The sequence below is a fragment of the Curcuma longa genome, chromosome 4, assembly GCF_044706935.1.
Source record: "Curcuma longa cultivar G26 ecotype Majalengka, Jawa Barat chromosome 4, ITB_CL_G26_1.1, whole genome shotgun sequence".
NCBI classification, from domain to species: domain Eukaryota; kingdom Viridiplantae; phylum Streptophyta; class Magnoliopsida; order Zingiberales; family Zingiberaceae; genus Curcuma; species Curcuma longa.
This window is the reverse complement of record NC_133864.1, coordinates 762,881-777,344: the sequence shown is the minus strand read 5'-3', so window position 1 is coordinate 777,344 and position 14,464 is coordinate 762,881. Positions and strand designations below refer to the sequence as shown.

The following is a 14,464-nucleotide window of genomic DNA, read 5'->3' as shown; positions in this document are numbered from 1 at the left end:
TATACTACAGATTGATTGATAAATACTTATTGAACTTTTCTTGTAAGGCCCTAACCTCTGTTGTAAGTTTCTTGTACTCATCATGAAGTAAAACGTTACTCCACCTATGGTGTTGCTATAATTTAGTCACATATAAGACCCTCAAGTTTTATCTCCCTTTTAACTATTTTGTCTTTATTGTTTATCTACAATGATAGTTTGCCAATTGCTTAACCATAAGTAGTCTCATGGTGTATTAAGACCAAGATATGACAATTGTGCTTAAGTATACTATGGTAGAAGGCCAAGCCTAAACCTTCAACTTATATGAGTGTTTTTTCTTTTACTTTGTGTTTCCAATTCATATTGCCTTTAGTTTAACAATTTTTGTATTTCAAGAAATCTATTTGTTTTCCATTAACCCCTTTTTTATTTGTCATGCATTAGATCTAAAACACCTACTAAATCTCAATGTACCCTTTAAATTGTAATACAATAGGTGCTACATAGAATGTCGGAGAGATGACCGATTTTGGAAAGAGACGTCGATCGAAGGGTGCTAAGGTCGCTAGTGAGGCAAGGCAAGCAGGGGAGATAGCAAGTAGGTATGTTACTACCAAATGGAGCGCAACAATTTTTTTTTACTTTTTAGTAGCATATTTTTTTAATCTCACTTGCTTTTATTTTTTACATCTAACCTAAATTAGATATTTCAAAAATTTTAGGGCCAAATTATAAAATCATAGTTCTAATTAAATTGAGTAGGATGAAGGGTCATCATTCCTAAAATTAAAGAATTAATCACACTGCCTCCCCCCCCCCCCCCCCCCTCTACACCCCGTTGCCCGACTCTAACTACCCCAAGTTGTCACTCATCCAATGGCGACTACTTATAAAGGAGAAGACCCAATCAATCCTCTATAGCCTGAGGCCAATTATCATCCACGAAGGAAGCCCGAGGCATTGCCCCCCTTTTATAAATGTTCGACCTCTACTCCAACTGCCATCATTTGGATGTCGAAACCACCATCACTTGGATCTTAAACGACTACTCTATGCTTACCTCCCATGCCTATTCGCTGACCTAACGATGCTCGTAATCTTGTGCACGCCAACTCACATGCACTTCAATTGTGTTGAGTGGTGTTGAATTGTTCTACATACTAGTCAACAGATGGAACAAAATGGTTCGCCCATGTCAACTGACATGGAAAAAAAATTTACACCATGGGTAGGACATCATAGCAGATTCCAGTAAGAATGGCCATTGACCATAAAGACATGAAAAGGGGAACTTTTATTATTCGTACTTAAGGTCAAGTACAACACTTTTATTTAGCCTACTAGAGAATGCAAGAATTTTCTTTACCTTGTTTTTAGCGTCTTTGGTGCTTCCCTATCATTTGATCTCTTCTTTTATGGCCTTTAATCTTGTTGACCAGTTTACAATCTTTCTTTCTATTTTTTTGGGTTTTTTGTCTTATCTTTCCTTCTTCTTACAGCATAAGCCTATCTCTCTCATGCAACTTCATGGTGGAGACTACCTAGTGAAGAAGTGGGCAGCTACCATTTTATCCAATTCATGGCCCATTTGCTATTTCATTCATCTTGCCTTGTTAGGTCTCATGTTTTGGATTTGGTATAGGTAATAAGCTTAATTATATCCAAATCAATAAAGGTTTCAAGTTAAAAATCCAAGTTCATTTTTGGAATCAATTTGGGGGTTAAACTGTTTATCTTGACTATGGTTTGCATATAGCTCGGTCAACTTAGCCTAGTTCAATTTTGCCCTAGGTAGTCCATCAATTTGATTTAGTTCAGCTCTAGACTATTTTGGATGATTTTACCGTTAACTTTTAATCAGCCATTAAGTACAGGCCTATTAGACTTGCATAATCATAAACATTCTTGGCATTTGATGTATGTATAATTTGGTTGATGTTTATGTTTAATAGTGTGTATGGTTTGTGACCAAGAACTTTGTCATGAACTGTCAAGCATTATGTTTTTTTCTCCCATAAAGCCTTGTAGTTGATTTGATTTGTTCATCTTCTACTTCGTAATTTGATATCACTTAGATTCAAGACTATCAAAGATTGAACATAGGAACAATTAAAGCAAAACATAAATGCACATAATGAAACAAAATATGAATAGATTGACTTAAAAAAAACATTAATAAATTTGAGAGCAACTTAAATGTGAATGCAAGTACAGTGATGAAATGAATGCAGGTAAGCAACTTATTTGATTAAGCATATCAAGTGATTGATTAAAAAAAATAATCTTTGCTGCCAACACAAGCAATCGATGCAACCATGTAGCCAAACACGAACATGAACCAAGTTCTTTTTCACATACTTAAACAAGACCATAAAATTAAACTTGAATACATGTGATTGTCAAATTGTACATGCACAATGTACAAAAAACTAACTTAACATGAGCACCTGTCACACAATGTGTATCCGGGATAATTTGGTGTCTATATTAACTTATTACAATCAATATTCATATTTCATAACTTATTCACTGAATAAACTTAGCCAGATTATGAAAAATTATAATATTGACCCAAATGACAGAGAAAATCAGATTATATAAGACCATATAATGATGCTAGATTTCAAATTTTGTTCAAATTCTCTTCTTCTGAATTTGAGTTCAAAATAATTTCTCAACCTAATATAATTTCAAAAGAAAGTTAAACCTCATAATGTGTTGAAAACAACAATAATTCAGATTCACGAGGTCCTAGTTACATCTTCCTGTTACTGCTAAATAAGTAAATGTTGTCAAAATGAGATACTTTTGAGTAAGGAAAAACAGTAGGATCATTGAGGAAACGCCACTGAAGGATGTAATGACAACACGGTTTTAAGTACCGACCCATGCTAGTTGGCACAGACAAAATTTATCATTCTAATTGCCGATCGACACCACGACCTTGCAACGGCATCCACGAGATCACGATGATTGCCGCATTGTCGTATTTCCCCTATATCTAACTATGAAGGTAAATAGAGGAAAAAGAATACCTCTTTAAGGATGGTTAATTTAAACAATAATATAATTTTCAACTTTATAAAATATACTACTACTATTGAACTAAATTATTCTATATATAAATTTAATTTAATTTTAAGATGATCAAAATAAATCATAATTAAATTTAGTTTAAACCTAGTGGACTTTAACTCTAAATCAACTTTTATTCAATAAGTATCAAAAATTTCACAAGATAATTTAACATTCAATATCTCAAATATAATTCATAATAAACATCTATACAATCAAATATTAATAAATATATTTTTTAATTAATATATTTTATATATAAAAAAAGTATCGAAATCATATCGTCACAGTACGATATAGTACTGAAACTGTATCATTCTAATCATAAACTGAAACTCCGACACAATTCGAAATTTTAATCTATGGATGACAACTCCTTAAATGGAGAATGAAGACCAAAGGCATAACATTTTCACAACTCATTTTTTACAATAGCAAGCATATAATGTCGTTCCTAATAGGGAAGCAGTGAGAAAATTATCTCAAAGGATACCCAAGTTTAAGCTTTTGATCGAAAAACATTGAAGTCCTTGCAAAATCACATGATTTCCAAAAAGAAAGGAAGTAAGGTAGGTTGTTCGGCAAAAGTTAGAATGTGTAGAAAAAGAAATATGGAAGATGAAGTTACATGTGAGTGATGTATATGGATGTCTTTATACAAGTACCCCCACACAAATACAGATTCAAGTGTTTGGTATGGTTGTTACAAATTTACTTGCACAGAATGAGGAGATTAAGTGTCAATATAGGACACAATTACGGACAGGATAGATGAAGAGTCCAAGTATCAAAGTTTTCATATTTCACTAGGGATGTTATGGTTGCATGACAAAGGCACAATCTTGTCATGCCAAAAACCAACAATTACTCCATCCAAAGGACAATAGAAGCCTCTAAACTTGAAATCATTTACAATCTCGATGACTATGTCAGATACTGACCCAAAAAAAAAATTAGAAATGATTGTGTTGGATACTTAGATCTATATTTGTGTCATGCTTAAATCCAAGTAACATAACTAAACACGCATCATGCATTATCTTAAAGACATCAACTACTCAAATGGAAAAAGAAAGTGATTAGAGGCTAAAAAGGTTTAAGATAAACAAGAAAAAAGGGTGTATGGTTTATAACCAAATTGTTGATCATGGCCACCAACTAAAAACAATGATGTGGTCACTGAAGAGTGCATTCCTAGAAGTTGGCAAATATACATGATGAGAATTCCTTTGAGAAGTTCAAGGGAAGATTGCTCCCAAAAAAGGTGGATTCTCAGATACATGACAAGATGGCCTAGGCTCCACAGACCTTAGGAAAATGATGTAAGCATAGTTCATCAGAATGAAAAAAAATAAAATATGCCTTTCACTGTAGTAAATGCTTTTTATAGATCAACCATTTTTTCTACACTTCTCTCCTTCCTAGAGCAACGTGACAAATCAGGTGAAGGCCATTAGATGTAGGGTTAAATCAAGTGGTCACCAATAGATTGAGGGCTGAGATTAAAGCATTTATGTAACCCTAGATATGTAGGGTTTAATGCAATGGGCATCCATGATTTATCGCTATACACAATATCCATAGAATAATTCTCTATTGTTATCTGGCCTTGGTCGACATCAGTTATTTTGTACTTTTCCCTTCTTTCTAGAGTAATGTGACAATCAGGTGAAGCCCATTTAAATGTAGGGTTTAGATCAAGTGGTACACTAATAGATTGAGGTTGAGTTGTAAACTTATGTAACCCTAGGCATCAATGATTTATTGTTATATACAGAGCATGCAGAGAATAAATCTCTAAATTATTATCTTACTTTCAGCTCAACCAACCAGTAACATATCTAATATTATCAATATCTCCCTGCGTTTGAATGACTTTCATAGTGGATTAGTATGATAGAATTAGTTACTGGTAGAAGAGGATGAACTTGTAAATTTTGCCATATAAATAGAAAGTTGCTGCTCAATTGAATGTGAAGATGGCACATAGCCAAGTCACGAACAGTGTGACAAAGCTGCATTTTGATTGGACCATTCATTACTTAAACTCCATCCTTTGGCAATGGTTCATTGTTGTCCAGTAGCAATAGCGACAGTTTAGGATACAACAATCTCTATTCTTTTCCATCATAAGTTTTGTACAACAAATGATATTATAAACCACATCTTTTGCCATTGTCAAGAAATAGCAGCAGCATCTTGCCATCTTCTACCAGTAATTGTCAAGCAAGAGAAGTATTATCTATTTAACAGTTTTGTAAAAGATGTTGATGCTGGCTGACAGCTTCTGCCATGGTCAAGCAACAACACAACTTTGACCATCACTAAGGAGCATTGATGGCATCATGTGTCCTCATTTACTTCCGCTGAGATGATTCTGCCACTGTTTCATCAGTAAATGATTAGGGTTAGCCTAGTGCTCCATGCTGAGGCTCCTTATAAAGACCCTTCCAAGCACCTGGATTCTTATCCGAGCACCTGGATAAGATCCGATCCAATCCGATCTCCTCAGTCTTATCTGAGTCGATTCTTCTGAATCCAGGCGCCTGGAACACATAGAGGTGCCTGGACTGTCTAAGCGCCTGGAAAAACATCCATGCGTCCAGATTCAATCAACTCGAGTTTGACCTGAGTTGACCCCGGACTTAGTTCGACTGCTTCTATTTGCTCTAGATTAAGTCTATCATATGCAATCTTATCCTGCATTGTAAGAAGTTGTTTTTATGACTCAAACCCGTACCACACCAAGTCACATAACAGCAACTTTACTGTTGCATCAAAGTTCCCTTCTCTCACCCTCCTAGGATAAATAATATAAATAACAATATTAAATCTCAACAATGTATAGATCTTCAAATTTTCCTACATTTAGGAAAATATAGACTTCCAATTAGTCAACATAATTCACCTCCCAAATAGAAAGAACTACAATCGATGAGTTAGAAAACTAATGAGTAGGAAAGCCCTAATGGTCGCCATATTCTCTGCCTACATGTCTCTTCCAATCAGATGATATTGCATATACTCATATGTAGTATATGGGAGCAAATAAAACATCCTCACATATGTGAATCATATGTAAGAGTGCTAAGAGGTTCCTTAACGCATATGCTTATCTTACCACATATGTGCCCTTTTAGAAATAATGTGCTACTAAAGAAAGTTGTAAGCAATTCCACCATTGAACTATTTCATTACAAGTGAATTACTTTTTGCAGAAACCTAGAGGAAAAACATCACTGAGATTTGGCTGTGTAAAACTATACTTACTTGATGTGGTCCTTCATGGTATTCATCAGCAATATTTTCTGCCGTTAGAGAAGTTCTGGCATGAACAATTCAAGTCAATTGATACATAGAATATAACAGTATGTTTTAAAAAATAGAAATATAAAAATGTTGGATTGACAGTGTTACATACTTCAACAATTTCTCAGGTGTGCTTGTACCAGATTTCAAGTAAACAACGTGGACACTTAAATCAACAAGTGCTGCATGGAAAGTGTCAAAGTGAACGGGGCAATATGAGTGCAGACCGAGGAGTGCTTCAGGAGGTATCCTGAACTCATGAATAGATGCTGGAACCAGATTGTAAGTTGCCTGAATTTCATTTCTGTGAGGGAAGGGAAAAAATTCAAGTTAATCATTTCAAAGTATAATAACAATATGGATTAACAAACTGTGGATTCATAGTGACTTTTGGCTTACCCATTTTCCAAGGTTGGAGCGTACAAAAGCTCAAACTTTAGTATTACTGCACATATTGATGGTCTCTGAAAAATAAATGCTTAGGTTTTGTTAGCTGGAAAGCTTTGTTTAAGCAACACTAAAAATGGTGCTAACCTCATCTTTTCCATTATGTAAATTGAAAGACACCATAACAGATAGAGGAACATCCTGTCTAGCATATTTGATTTTGAATGGTTGAGTTGAGAAACTATGATCAGCATCATCAATCCTCCAAACTCCCAAAACATCATCAGCAAGTACGCTGGGAGCTGTATAAAAAACTAAGGTCAATAGACATGATGCCTAAAACATCCCCATGAAGATAGGAAGAAACAAGATTGTATGGACTTCAACTTCACTTGAAATAAATGTATGGTTTTATTGTAAAAATCAAACAAGATGGTAGACATCAAAACCTTAAAGGTGACAACAGATGGAGATAAGTAACAAGATTACTCCTTTAATTGGGTGAGCATTATTCCATAATCTATAATCAGTAAGGCTGCAACTAACCCGGTAATCATGAATAAGCTCGCTACTCGACTCAATTAGAACTACTTTATATTCATTTAGTATGAAAATTAATATTGAAAACAAATAAGCATGAACTTATTTTTAAGTCCAACAAAATAAATAAACAAGCATGAACACTTGAACACCCTGAGATCAGTAAAAAAATGAATAGATCAGAAAAAAATTATTTATTGGATCTAGTTAGCTAGTTTATGAGGACAATTTATCTATAGTTGAGCTCAAGCTGCTTAGTAAAAGCTCAAACTTGATAAGCTATTTGATACACAAGCAAGAACACAGTTTGAAGCTCAGTTGATATTGAGCTTGGCACAAACCCATCTATTCTCATTATGAACAAGGTTGAATGTAGTCAAGCAGAAGTCAGCTCATTCGTAAACGAGGTTGAATGCCGCCCTCCTCGCACACGCTTGCACATCCCCTCAGCTGTCGCTTCCCGTTGACGATGACGACGTTGTCCATGCTTCCAGTGCCGGAAATTTTAAACTGTATGTAGAATCATTTTGTAATGTAAAATTGTACCAATTCCACCGATCATGTACGATCTAGCAATCTTGCTCTGGTTCCGCCACAAAAAACGATCTCAATCGATCCAAGATCGATTTGGTCCTTCCAAATCGTAAGATCGTGCAATCCTACGATCTGGATCGTGATTTTACAAACCATGGTAACCACCCAAGCATTTTCCAACATGGGACTACATCGCATATAAGAATATGTGACCTCTATATGCATCTTACGAGCAACCTATACGACCATATAGTGGGCTAGGTGGCCATACACAAATATTCAATAAATCGATATACTTCATTGGAACAAGTTTTGATTAAAACAAACCAAATAAAGCCCCCAATTAACATGTGTCTTTATGTTATATTATTGAAAATTTCAAAGGGCTTATTGTGATTTGGGAAATATTTGGACCTTTATGCAAAAATGTGAATATAATAACAGAGCCCTCAACTCCCTACTTATTCAAACGTTGTCATTTGCTACCACCTAACGACACAGTCATCATGCGTCGTCTTGCCTTATAACGTCACTGCCCATATTGCCTTCCACTAAAATATTTTTGGCGAAGGGAGCAGCAAGCCAAGGGTTCCTCAAATCGATCACACCATTGTTGCCTTGCACCATTGCAGTCTCGCACCACTTTTCGTTGGTGTTTCCAACGAAGGGAGCTTCGACTAAGAGCCCCTTAGTCATTATCACCATCTCTCACTATTGCCAACATCCTCTTCTCAGACAGACCTAGGTTTGGGACTTTAGAATCCCCCCATGAAAGGAGTCTAGAGTTGTCTTGAGGTGAGCCAAGGGACATGAGCCCTTTGATCACGTGGGTGTTCCTGCTTGTCTCTAAAAGTTTACCTAGTGCATGATTGGTAAAAAGATAAATTCCTTGAGATTTAATTGTCCTTGAGGAAATTAGTCGTAAACTCATATTTCTATTGCTTGATAATGACTCCTATTTTGTTTGTCCTTTTTACATTCTAATTATTTATCTATTTCTTGTTGCTCTTCTGAAATTTATTGATTAGTTTACCTAGTGCATTGACACCACACTCTTAAGGAGTTGTGTGACTTCGTATATTGAATTAATAAAATTAATATTATAGAGCATTGGCTCCGCGTTCAAAAAGGACTTGAGTATTTTCGTGCATTCGTAGGATTCGTCCATACTACATAAGATGTTTTACTCACTGGATGGATTGTAGGTCATTCACTCATTTCTTATGTGAGATGTATTCCGGATGGATAGTATTGTAGGGATATATACTGTAAAAGTCTTGCTTTTGTATAAATATCCATTTTGCAATAATATTGTTTTGAGAATTTACCCCGGTCAGAATGTTTGTATTTTTTAAATAATGCAGTTGTCCACTTAATTTATATTGTAGATAACATGGTGGGTTGTGTCACACAGAAGATCATGTTATCAGGTTCCTTATAAATTATAAACAGTAGCTCACAACCAAAATGGATAGGGACAAACCATTGGAGTGGTTGTAGTGTAATTGGTCTTAGTCTATCTTGACTATTAAATTACACTAGTACACTTTGTGTGTATTGAGTAGGACCGCTTGAGGTCGTTCGATTTATACTGACTATATAATCGAACTAGATCTCTGTTACTATGGATGTGCATGCTCTTAATCCCTATATAATAACAAGCACATATACTTAGTATGTATTTCTTTGATTCATCAAAGGGTGAGATTTATCTCGTTAAATCAAGAGGCCTGATGAGTTGGGAGATAATGCTATGTATATGGTGTGTTGTTGATTATAGAAAGAAACTGTGTCCTATAATCTAGGCTGATGATGTACCCTTGAGGAGCTCATAAGGATTATCATGTAAACCCTGCAAGTGGACTTAGTTCCGCATGATAATAAGGTTGAGTGGTACTACTCTCGGACTCAGAAGTTAATTAATTGAGTTGTCAGTAATTCAATTAATTAACGAACATACGATATCTTAAACACAGGGAGATTAATGCACTCATAGTAAGAAGGAGCTCATACTATAATATGGGATTGGTGCGGTAGTTCAATAATAGCCCTTTAGTGGTATGGATTATTATTGATGGACTTGAGTTGGGTGTTCAGGGAGAACACAGGAAGCCCAAGCCCATCAGGAGGCCAAATCCAATTCCTCCTCTAGGTCCCTGCTGTAGCCTCTGGATAAAGCCTCGAATTCACCTAAGAGAATTCTGGAAGAGTTTCGGATAGGAAATTCTGTTAAGAATTTTTTTCTAGAGAAAAATTCTGTTAAGAATTTTAGAATTTCAAAATTCTATTAAGAATTCTATTTCTTTCGCAGACAAAATTTGTTAAAAAATTTTGTTAAGAAATTTTATCAGAAAATAAAGTTTCTTAATTAAGAAATTTTGTTAAGAAATTAATGAAATTTTATTAAGAGATTTTATTAAGAGAAAGATAAAATTTAAACAAGGAAATTTATTAAGAAACTAACAAAATCTTATCAAGAGATTTATTTCTAAATAAATCTAAATAAGATAAGTTTATTAGATTTTTTCTAATAAAATCTTATTAAGAGATTTATTTCTAAATAAATCTAGATAAGATAAGGTTGTTAGATTCTTTCTAATAAAATCTTATCAAGAGATTTATTTCTAAATAAATCTAGATAAGATAAGGTTATTAGATTGTTTCTAATAAATTATTCTTAAAAGATTTTATTAGATTTTTTCTAACTAAATCTAGATAAGAAAATTTATTAGAATCTTTCTTAAATTTCCATGATGGCTTAGCTATATAAAGGAGGGCTTGCAAGAGGGAAAATCAATCTAATTCCAATTCCCTTTCCCCCTTGCTTCAAGTGGCCGGCGCCCTCCCTCTCCCCCCTTTCTCTTTAGCTAGGGCCGGCGCCCCTTGAGAGGTTTTTCTTCCCTTTGTTCGCCCCCCTCCTTTCCTCCCTTTCTTTGCTAGGGCCGGCACACAAGAGGACCTCCTCTTATTAGGGCCAGCGGCCAAGAGATCAAGAAGAAGAAGGAGGAACAAGAAGAACAAAGAAAGGAGAAGAAGGTTCCCTATTTGCTAGCCATCGGATTGAAGAGATTTGGTGGAGTTATCTCGAAGGTTCGTTGCCCACACAACGTTCGAGAAGAGGAAGAGGAATACAGCAGAAGATCAAGAGGTCTTCGGGTAAAAGTCCCTTACACATCTAAAAGAAGAAAGGTACAATTTATTTACTCCGCTGCGTAAATTGTTTTTCTTCGTATGGACCCTGGATACCAAACACAAGAGCCCAATGATCTTAATGCATCGATCAAGCTCCTAGTTGATTGATTATGAGGGCTACTTGATAAGATTCCGTTTCCAGAAAATTTTTGTCCGGCAAGAATTCAACGGAGCGAAATTTCAGGTTCCCATCAAGTATGTCATTCACCCAATATATATATACACACATAATGCATTTACATTGCTAATGATTGTAGTTTGTTCACTTTTATATATGATACATCCTTATTGGGTGGATTGCAAATATACGACACATCTTTTAATGAATGGATTGCCAGTATATGATGCATCTTTTAATAGGTGGATTGCAAGTAGTTCACCCTCTTAATAAGATATGCTGGTTTTTGTGTAAAGTAAGATTAGAAATTATATAACATTGTAAAATGGGAAAGAAAGGAGAATTTGATGAAACTAATTAAAAGGGGAATGAAAGAAGATTAATGAGAAAGAAGCTAATGCTTAAGAACATAAAAAGAGAAACTATAAACTATATTGTTATGATTGGTCTCATGCACTTCTCTTCTTACTCTACTTTGCACTTATGTGCTCACCCCCTCTTTTCTTTTGACCTCTAGATGCTTAGACTTGAAGCAATCTTCGAGGTTTGAATAGTATTATGAGATGATCTTATTCAAAGATGCTTAGGACAATATTAGTGATAATTTTTGTTAGAGTCCGCTCATTTTATTTTATTTTCTTATTACAAGGATTGTTACTTTTATGCATTTTTGATATTTTAGTATTTTGGTGTATATTTTCCTAATTTGTAGCATGAGTCGAGTTTTGTCAGTCATTGTGAGTCTAGCTACATCATTATTTTAAGTCAATATTTTTCTATATCATTATTTTAAGCATTCATGTTTCTAACAGCCTTATGCATCTTTGGGCATATAATCTGTGGTTATGATGCAACGATGGATATTGTCATGAGTAGCGAGGCTATCCTTATATAGGTATGAAAGTCTATAGGTTGTGACACTTTATCTCTTTTAAATAATTAAGCCTTTTATGACTTTTTTCTGTTATCAATGGATTAATTCTTATGCTCACCTTTATAAGGTATGCATTTGGTATAGTAATTTATAAGTCATAATTTGACCATTAGTTTTGTTTGTCATAAATCATATGATCTTTTGGGGATTATATATTTTGCATTCTTGATTAGCACATATTATTATATTTAATATATTTTATGTTGTATGTATATATACACTTTTACATGGAAATATTGATTAGTATTATTTATTTAAGCATTTTTATAAATACATATTTAAATATTTATTATATGAACCACCTATACCCCACACATCTCATATGCTTGTTAAAAGCTTATTAGTTATATAACAATACATAGAACTCAAGAATAAAATAAATGCAATGTAGTTAACCCAAATAGTTGAGATAATTATCTTGGTATTGTTGTTGCATCCAAACCCTTACTTGATGGTCGATTGTAAAAGAAAATTCTCTAATCTTATTTTCCGTATTTGTTACTATTAAATGGAATTCTCTAAAATTAGTCAACTTAAGAAATATTAAATTAACTTAAGCCAAATTTTCTCATGTCTTCAAATGTGTTTAACAATATGATTAAGAAATCCACTGAGTTTACACAATGGTGGACATCTGGACAATACTTGTACAAATTGAACACTGTGCATAGGAATGAGATAATGATTCAAAGCTCAAAGTAGGGTTTTAATTATTGTATTGTTTCAATCAACAAAGTTGAAACATCTAGTTTCATTGGTCAATCAAAACTAACACAAGCTCAGGACAAGTGCAGATCTTTGAGGCACTAAAGTGATAGCACAGCAACATCGGCGTTTGAGACATGCAACAATAACAACGATGACAACGGTAGAGATATATTTCTGTTCATCTTTACTAATCAATGCTAACTGATGTCACCTTGTGCAGTGTGTTGGTAGTTTCAGCACTATCTCATTACTACTGGGCACTGAAAACCTAACATGGAACATGACTTTAAAACCTTGCTTCAAACTACAATGGACAGAGAGTAGACATTATGTTCACTAAGATCAAAGAAATTGCGTTGACTAAGATTTGATCAATTTAACATGTAAAATTCTCTGCATGCACTAATGGTGAATTGAAATATGCTAATAAGTTTGTAAGTGCATCTTGAATTTAATGTGATCACCAACTAATGATGAATTGGCAAGATCTCTGAGGAACATATCTCATTCACTTTGACCAAGATTGATCTACTTTTCATTAGATTTTTTTCTATGAAGCAAACAATAAGAGGCCAGGATGAAATGCAAGAACTCTATGAATTTCAACATGTCATGTTCACGAGACTACTTTGGCACAAAATAATAATAATAATATAGATCATGCTCGAAACATCATATGAAGGACCATTTCAGATGCATGCTACACAGGAGTAAATTTTCAATAATTAAAAAAGAAATATTTTGAAAATATCAACAAGTATTCATGTCTATAGGCCACATTTGTCATGAAAAAAACATACTTTGTCAATCTAACAGAGGCAAAGCCATGGACTACTTCAAAAGACCACCCAAGCAGCTTCTTAAGAATCAAAACAAGCTACCCAAAAAAATTTTGTTAACGTTGCATCTACAACAAGTACCTTCGTACTGAATAACCCTGGAAGGAGTACCGCAAGAATCCAAGTTGCTGTCTTCCCACCTCGTGCTTATCTTTATCTGGTACCATCTTTTAACCAAGTATGAGAAGGTTTGAGAAAACACTCTCCAAGTAAAGATTTAAAACGTCACACTTCTGAAAGTGATGAATTGCAGAAAAAAGGAGGGTAAAAAAACAACAACGTTTAGAGCATCAATACCCTTGCTGGAACAGATCGAGATTATGGAACCGATGAATATATATGGCGATCTCGTGCACAGTCTCCAACATGTCGGGCGACTCGAAACGAATTTGCCGTGGCCTTGCATTAAGCAATTTCTTCGATGGTGGATTCTTGGTAGGCAGGCCGATCAAGTATCTCATACGCCGAAACATATGCGATCAGAGACCGTATTCGGCCTCAGGTCTCGCATCCCAGCCCCGACGACGACGACGACGAAGTGGGAGAGGAAGGCAATTTAAGTGTCGTGTGAATCTACCAGATCCGATGCGAACCAGAGATACTCCGTACCTGTTCGAAGAAGACTAGGGTTCGGAACGGCGAAGGTAGTGAGGGAAAAGTAGACATGCAGTGCGAATGGGAGGATGAGCATGATTTCATGTGGAAACTCATACACGCACTGCAAGCGACAACCAATAGAAGCAGCACAACGAACCCCTGGCCTGTATGATAAATGGGTTGAAGTTAACGGGAGGAGTTTTTAACGAAGGAGCATATTATAAAATCACATGTTTTTTATTTTAATGT

General features: G+C 34.9%; 1 protein-coding gene across 1 annotated transcript in view; it reads right to left on the bottom strand.

The window, feature by feature from the left end:
* Positions 1-14,249, bottom strand: part of LOC141828425 (uncharacterized) — a 39,542-nt gene extending 25,293 nt beyond the window's left edge. The window contains exons 1-6 of the mRNA XM_074715853.1: positions 13,916-14,249; positions 13,700-13,785; positions 6,901-7,055; positions 6,766-6,830; positions 6,479-6,670; positions 6,328-6,382 (exon numbers count right to left, since the gene is read on the bottom strand). Of these exons, the coding sequence (XP_074571954.1) occupies positions 6,328-6,382; positions 6,479-6,670; positions 6,766-6,830; positions 6,901-7,055; positions 13,700-13,785; positions 13,916-14,091 (729 nt within the window). The 5' untranslated portion in view covers positions 14,092-14,249. The remainder of the gene's footprint in view (positions 1-6,327; positions 6,383-6,478; positions 6,671-6,765; positions 6,831-6,900; positions 7,056-13,699; positions 13,786-13,915) is intronic.
* Between the last annotated feature and the right edge of the window lie 215 nt (positions 14,250-14,464).